Here is an 8,746-nt window from a genome sequence, read left to right on the forward strand (position 1 = left end):
GTTGCACAGCTACTTCATGAATGATTTTTACCTTAGATTTTAAATTCTAGCTTCTTTTTTTTTAATTTAGTCTAAAAATTAGATATACTTATCGAATTGATAATCTATAATAATATTTAAAGTAACTTTCTCTCTAATCAATCATCTCACTTACACATTAAATCAAAAAGTATCTAAAAAATAGACTTGCATATTATTTTTCATGTTATTATTACATCATTTAAATCTTAAATTCTACATGAAAATCATATATGAATATTTAATTATTGAAATTACATTAAAACAAAATAAATATAAATTTAGAAGTTGTTTAAAATAATCTAAATAAGTGTATTTTTTAGGCTTCGTTTGGGAAGTTGCTATTTTAGTAGGCTATTTTAGTTTTTGGCTATTTTAGTAGGCTAAAATTTTTGTGTTTGGAAAAATGATTGGATTTTTTTGTAGTTGGATGTGATGTTTGTGAGAGAAAAAGTGAAATGATTATGAGTTTGATGTGATATTTTGTCTTATTAGTTATTTTAGCCTATTTTGTCTTTTTGTGAATTTTAACCTAAACTAGGCTATTTTTTTCTTGCCAAACACCCCCTTAATAAAAAAAAAAATATAAAAAATATAATGATATAATATAACTCAAATATAAGATAAAAAATATATATATACTTATATAATATATCCCAAATATCCCCTAAATGACAAAAGATTCATGGCCAATCATAAATTCTCTTCATTTTTTTATAAGTCAAGAAGGTGTCCTGTAAAATATTTGAGACATTCCTCCTCTTAAACCCATAATAAACAAATCCACCCCCACCCACCTCCCTCTCCCCTCAAGACATTAGTCCCTCTCCGCCCTCTCTCTCTCTCTCTCTCTTCAAAAATGCTAGGAAAGAAAATAAGTTCAGTCAAGAAACTAGCAAAGAAAGTGAAAGTACGCAGCAACCCAAATCCATCCCAAAAAGAATGTCTTCTCCAAACCAAATGCGACGACCACGAAGAAGAAGGATCATCATCGCCGCCGCAGACGGCGTCGCCGGGGACACCAACTGGGCATTTTGCAGTCTACGCGGGGGAGGAGAGGCGGCGGTTCGTGGTGCCGACAGGGTTTCTCTCTCATCCTCTGTTCAAGATGCTGTTAGAGAAAGCTTATGATGAGTTTGGGTTCGAGCAGAGAGATGGGTTGGTGGTTCCTTGTAGCGTGGCGGCGTTTCAAGAGGTGGTGAGTGCTGTTCAATGTTGCAATGCCAAGTTTGATTTTGGACACTTGGTTGAAGAGTTTATATAAAATAAAATTTAGTTTTGTGATTTTTTTTATTTTTTAAATGTTTTGAGATGATTATATACATGGGTCTGGATGTAGACGATGATATGGATTACTTGTACATATTGGTGATCAAATTGATGATGAGAAGGAATTATTCTATATTTTAAAATTTTTAGGATAAATTATATTGACGATTCTTGAGGTTTGATTCAATTACTATCCACTCTTTGACGTTTTGAAAATTACATTCTTACTTCTGCGGTTAATTATCTCATTTTACAAACTCTCTATTTATATAAAAGGTAACAACTCCAAGTAAAAAAATAGATAAAATTACATTTTTTATAAAAAAAAAAGTGAAGGAAAATGGGAAAAAAAAAAAAGAGAGAAAATAAAGCAAAGCAAAAAAAAGAGAGAGTGCATGAGTTCAATGTCTTCATTCCGTCTAAATAATTACAATGACAAAGGGATTAATGTAATTTCTTAAACATCAAGGGGTGATATATATTAAATCCAAATCTAAAAGGGGCTGTGAGTGTAATTTACCAAATTTTTAATTAGGCTATGTAATGCTTATAACGACATACCACGCTATGGAACGGTCTATGTAATAATTTTTCGATGATGAAATTGTTTTTAGCTTTGTCACTTTGTCTGTCTTTCTCTCTCACGTTCTTTGGGCTTTCTATGAAGCTTCGTCCTTCATTCCATTTTTTGGATATATAACATGAGAGGGTCGGTTTGATGAAGGAGAATTATGAGGTAGTTTCCAAGGTAAAATTTTTGTCAGAGGATCAAAGAATTATGCGATAGTGTTTTTAGGTAATATTTTTAGTAATTGAAAATTTGCAATATATGTTCAAATGGATATCTTTTTTTTCCTCAATTACTTAATAAAAATGAGTAATCATGAAACATCTATAAATTTTTTTGAAATATGATTAATTTGGAACACTTCCTAATTATTGTGGTATGGCATTTTAAAATTATTAAATAATTATTTGTTTTGAAGTATCATGTTATTTTTTGTCGGATGCTCCCAATAAATGAGAAATTGTAGAATATTCTTACAATTTTCTGTTATGTTATTGGTTGAGAGCACTACTAGCATGTTTGTTTATACAAATAGGACTTTGAGATTGAATTAATAATCTAATAAACTACATAATTTGATATTTGACTAGGGAGAAACATAATGGTTAGTTAAATTACAAAATTGATAAAATTTGTTAGTCCCTCTCCCATAATTCTATGCCTATCCAAATATTGGGATGTGATAAAGGAATTGATAATCTTAAAACTAATAGTCCAATAACCTAATTATATCTAATTGGAGAAATGTTTGAATGCCCAACCCCTTAAGGGTTGCACACCATATGCAAGGACATATGCAGGGCCGGCTCTGACATTTTTTGGGCCCAAAATGACCTCCCAATAAAGGATTGTTTATATGTTTAAAAAAATAATAATTGTAATCAAAAGATTATCCACTAATTTTTTTTTTTACAATAAAATTACTTAAATATATAACAAAGTTTACAATAAGAAAAATAACCAAAATAATTTAAACTCAAATATTAAATAAAAAGTACGCAAATTATAATAAAATACCGCTTAAACACCACAATTCTCACATTTCAAGTTGCAAAATTGTTAATCAAACTTGCATAATTCAACTTATCAACTAAATATTTTTCAATGGCTACAATTTACTAATCCATTTAATCTTTATTGTGACATAGGTAAGATATTTTAAATTTGCTTTTTTTCTCTCTAGAAACAATTATAACTGGCATAATTAATTGTATTTTGAACACAATTTATAAATTTAGAAAACAATCATTCATTAATTTCAAATAATTCATCAAATCAATAGGCTTTTCAATTTTTTTAGAGTAAAAACAATCATTTATTAATTTTAAATAATTCATCACATTAACAATTTATTAGTTTTGAATTTTCATCAAATTTTGTTGAAGCCTTTTAATTTTAGATTTCTTTTATGAACTAGTATAATAGCTAAAAATATTTTGGGGCCTTTTTTTTAATCAATTTCCGGGCCCAAAGCGACGGTTTTGCCGGTTTTGGGCCAAAGCCGGCCTTGGCCATATGTAATTTGCTTAAGTTCTCACAAATACACGTAAACTACTTCACAAAATCGCACAATTTAAACACAAATTCACGTAAGCTAACCCATAAAAATTTGAGATTTCACAATTTGGCGTAAATTATCACAAACATACTCAAGTCACCTCACAAAATCATATAATTTAAACACAAATTCACATAAATTAACTTATAAAAATTTGAGAAATCACAAGTTAATATAAGTTTTCACAAATATGCATAAATCACCTCATAAAATTACGCAATTTAACACCTCACAAAATTATGCAACTTAACACTAATTCATGTAAGTTAATCGATAAAACGTGTTGTAAATTCTCACAAAAAATATATAACTTAAGTCACAAAAATATATAAGTAAAAGGCCTTACACACTCAAAAATTATCCATCTAGTTCAATCCATCCAAACAAATATGAATACCATATATTACTTCAAAACTTTTTAAACACTCGACTTTCTAATAAGGCATTATGATGTACCAACAAACAATTAATACAAAATTTTGTATATAAATTGATTTGGCTCAATGTGAACATTTTTTGGTTAAAAATAAAGATGTTAAATTTTAACTTTAAAACAAAATATCCACAAAGATCATTTTTATTTACAAAAATAGTAGGGTAAATTACCTAACCTCACTTAGAGTTAAAAAAAGTACATTAAGCCCCACAAGTTTGATATAATTACATTGGGCACTCTTAATGTTTTAATTCAAATAGCACTTTGCTCCTTTGTCATCATAAATTCATTAGTCGTTTGGATAAGAAAATGATAATGCCATTTTTTTTACACTGAAATGTATAATTTGCCTTATTTATCTCTATATTTACACACATCAGTATTATTTTTGGTTATTTTAGTCTTATTAAAAGAAATAGATATATAAAAAAAAACTTTTGGAGTTTATTGTATTTTTTAAAAACCTCAAAGGTGGTCACTATAAGTTACCTAAAATAGTATTGTCATATCATTCTTATAGTATTTTCTGAATCAACAATGATTCATCCCCCTTTTTCCTCCCATCCCCTTTGACTCCCTCTCTCTCTCATTGGTTACATTTTCTTTTTCTTTTTCTTTTTTTTTCTGCTCCTCCAATCACCACCCGCCACATGGCAAAGGGGGGTGAGGGGGTGACCCCCAAAAGGGGGTCCCAAGCATTATTCTTTTCTGAATATATCAATATTAAAATTTCATAATCATGAGTTTGGATTAATAAAATACAAGTCAACTTAATTGGTTTTGAACTTTCTTAGTCAATACTTCTTGTGAGTTGAATGGTAACACATCATATAGGGCCGTTTTGAACTTTCTTAGGCAATACTTCTTGTGAGTTGAATGGTAACATATCATATAGGGCGTTTTGATAAGTTGGTAAAAAATTAATTTTTTAATTTTTTTTTTGTCACATTACTTCCTTACCTTTTTACAAAAATAAAAAAGTCTAAAAAGTTACAAAAAAGTTAAAAAATCAATTTTTTACCAACTTTTCAAAACAGAACAATTTGGAAAGAAGCTAAAAGAGCTAACTTTTTAACTTTTTTACATAAAAAGAAAAAGTCACCAAGAAGTTAGCTTGTTTAACACAAAAAAACCAAAAAATTAAAAAACCAACTTTCCACTAACTTTTCAAAACACCATGTAAATAAGCTGAAGATCGTGTTGACTCAAATTAATTGACAAAGTTATATTAAGACAAGTCAATTGTGTTTTCATACACCATGTGGCACGATATGGAAAAAAGAAGTCCCGAGTAAATAGTGATAAGAAATTGTACAGTCTTAGAAAGTGGTACGATATGGAAAAAAGAAGTCCCAAGTAAATAGTGATCAGAAATTATACCGTCTTAGAAAGTTTGTCATAAAATCTAGGGTAAATTAATATTACATTTTTTAGTTTTTTTAAAATACGTATTATTCCTTATAATTTTTTGAATTATATTATGATTATATTTCTTTATGTCAACTCAATTAATAATTTGTAATGATGTTAAAAATATATTTCAATTAACAATTTAGGTAATTTTATTATTATTTAGAAGAATAATGAGGAATTTTATTTTTCTATTTATCGTATTAAATAAAAAATTCTAATAATGAGATATTTTTAATTTTCAAAACTACAAAAGACTATTTGTACCAAAAAAAAAAAAAAAAAGATCATCCTGAACTCTAAAACTCAAACTATTTTCAAAACATATAACCAAACAAATTTTCAAATTTTATAAACTTTTTGAAAAATTTAGCCACAAAAAACAAAACATCACATCCAACCCTTAATCATTACACACTTCTCTCACAAAAAAAGTCAAAAAAATCAAAAAGTCAAAAAGTCCTTCCCAAACCAAGCTTTTTAGCCCAGGCTAAAATAGCCAAAAAAACCAAAAAGTCAAAAAGCCAACCCACTTCCCAAACGGAGGCACAAACCAAACAAAGCTTCCATTGTTTCTAAGAATTTGATAATACATTTTGGCCTTATTTGGGAAGTTGACTATTTTGGTTGGCTATTTGCTTTTTTTGACTATTTTAACCTGGCTAAAAAAATTATGTTTGGGAAGTTAGTTAGCTTTTTTTGTAATTGATTTGATGATTGTAAAAAAATAAAAATAAAATGATTATGAGTTAAATGTGATATTTTATTTTGTTAGCTATTAGAACCTATTTTGTCTTTTAGTAGACTATTTTAATCCAATCATCTTCCCAAACAGTATTTGTTATATTTATAAACAATTTTATCCTTTTATGTTTATGAACAATTTGGCATGGACTATATAAGTGCCCTTATTTAGATAAGTGTATTTATTTTGGTCATATCATCTTTCTATTTTTTTATATATATTTTTTTATAAAAATTTAAAAGATATATATATTTAGATAATTTTAAATATCTCTTAATTTTAATTTGTTAAATGAGAATTTTTGAATGAATAAAAAGAAGGGTATGGTTTTGTCCAGTCCGAGATCGGATGGACCGTACTGTTGGGCCCGTGGGGGCCCACCACGGGTCCCGTTTTGATAATCTGAACCGTTCAATGTGTAGAACTCGTCGAGTACTATATACCTACAAAAACTCACATTGATTGGATATCGATAGTCATATGATCAAATCAGTTTCGTATTAAAAAAAATTGGACGGTAAACAAATTAACGGTTGACAAAAAACTATTTTGATCACATAGCTATCGATATCCGATCAACGTGATTTTTTACAGGCATATAGTACTCGACGATTTTTACACATTGAACGGTTCAGATTATCAAAACAGGACCCGCAGTGGACCTCTACAAACCCAACAACACGGTCCAATCCGATCTCGGACTGGACAGAAACCATACCCTAAAAGAAATAGACGGTGGGTGGTCGATCGCCGCCATCAACATAAGTCAGGCCATCGTCTCTTTTACTATTGGTCGCTTGAATATTCTAACATTGACAATGTTCCACAGGTGATTCAATTATTAGATGGCTTGTGCCACATTTCTTAATTATATATTTTAGTTAAAAAATTAAAAAAATTATTATAATTTTTTTTTTATAAAAAGTCAAAAGGTTGTTAAAATAATTTTTTTCTCAAATGAGGCCTTAAACTATCACTTAAGATCTATATAAAAAAAAATTAATTTCCAAACTTTAAATAACATTATTTAAATAAGACTTGTTTTATTCTCTTTATTTTAAAATATTAGTGTCTTATTTTGATGATACAGTTCGTTCCAAGTGGAACGGGTCGAACTGATCCACGCTCCTCGAGCCTATGTTCGAATGACCAAACCCACCAGAAGACCTGCACAAGAGTTCAACGGGGAACGGAGAGTCTCCCAGCGAACCCTCTGACGGGCAAGTTAGAAAAAGAGAAGTGGAATGTGTAGATAAATTAGAGATAGAAAAACTTAACCTTCTTTCTGTCTTCGACCTTTGCTTATATCCTCTGGTAATCATTTCGTTGTCCCTTCCGACCTGTCACCTTGGCCGAAAGTCTATGCTCTAGCTTACCTTGTTCATGGTGAACGCGTTCTGTTCCGACGGAGAGGGGTTATCGCAATAAATGCTGTAAGGGGCCTCATTAATGGCGATGTGTCGTGGCAATAACTTTGCAGATCTTTGTCTGCTGATGTGGCTTGCCCTTCTCTCGCCATGTGTCTTGATGTCATTGGTTCTTATTGCTACATAGAGTTTCAGTAGTGTTGGATTTTAGCATTTGAGTTATGTATTGGGCCCCAAATGATGGGCTCTAATCTTTATGGGCTTACCCATGTCAGTAGTCCCCTATTCCCAAGTACAGCTTTAGTCCAACGAAGGGAATAATGAAGAAAATGAGGGTTGTGAGAGGGTTGACCGACCATGAGGAGGGCCGACCGTGCAGGGTGGCCGAGTGGAAGGACCGACCATGAGGAGGGCCGACCGCGAATGGTGACCGATCATGAAGAGGGTCGACCACAAAGACGACCGAGTGTGGGGCCGACCCTAAGGAGGGGCAAGCATAAAGGGTGGCCGAGTGGAGAGACCGACAATGGAGAGGGCCAATCGCGAAGGGTGGCCGAGTGGGGAGACCGACCATGGGGAGAGCCGACTGCGGGGGGTTGGTGGTGCAGCGCGGGGCTCGAGAGATGGCAAGGCACGTGGTGAAGCGATGTGGAATAGACAGGGAAGGGGAAAGGGGCCGTGGATCGTGGTCGTACACGTGGCAGAATCTCGTAATAGAGAAGGTTAGGCGTTGGGCAATAAGTGAAACGGTAGGTCATCGTAGGGTGTTAAAAAGACAGTTTTGGCAGATTTTTGAAAATTTTCAAACTGGCGAAATTTAATTGTGACCCTTGGAATACAGGCAAGCCTTGGGCCTTTGGTATTATTTGCTTTACCTACCTTTGTGCAAAAAATCAAAACATTCCAAGTGTAGACTCCTTCGTTGCAAGCGATACACCCCTGCAACACTTTATGAATTTTCTTGTGTCGGCATCCGAAGCTATTCGCAGACACACGAGAAAGATGGCCCAAGAGGAAGCAAGAGTTAATCCATTGGGTGACGATGATACGGTAGAGTTGGCGGAACAATACCGTACGGAGCGTAGGGAGGGGGAAGAAGCGAGTCAGGCTGTGTGGGCTCGCCCCAGGACAATGATTTTCACTGCAAGACCTATTAGCCAGGTGGAGCCAGACTATTGGCACACCAAACCGGACAGATCCGTGCTGACAATGGAGGAGTTGGAGGGAATAAGGAAGAAGTATCAAATTCCCTCGGAGATAAGGTTAAGACTGCCCGAATCCAAGGAGAGGGCATCGGATGTGCGGCCGAGCGAGTTCAGTTTGTACGAGGAAACGCTGCAAGAGGGTTTGAGGCTACCTCTCCCCCAAGTAGTGG

General features: G+C 32.7%; 1 protein-coding gene across 1 annotated transcript; it reads left to right on the top strand.

Moving 5' to 3' along the window:
• Nucleotides 1–877: 877 nt before the first annotated feature.
• Nucleotides 878–1,282, top strand: LOC114296528 (auxin-responsive protein SAUR15). The gene has a single exon (XM_028240827.2). It carries the CDS (start codon nucleotides 878–880, stop codon nucleotides 1,280–1,282), a length of 405 nt encoding a protein of 134 aa, XP_028096628.2.
• The last annotated feature ends 7,464 nt before the right edge of the window (nucleotides 1,283–8,746 follow it).

This window comes from Camellia sinensis, chromosome 3 (assembly GCF_055761805.1).
Source record: "Camellia sinensis isolate YWXY chromosome 3, ASM5576180v1, whole genome shotgun sequence".
Classification (NCBI taxonomy): Eukaryota; Viridiplantae; Streptophyta; class Magnoliopsida; order Ericales; family Theaceae; genus Camellia; species Camellia sinensis.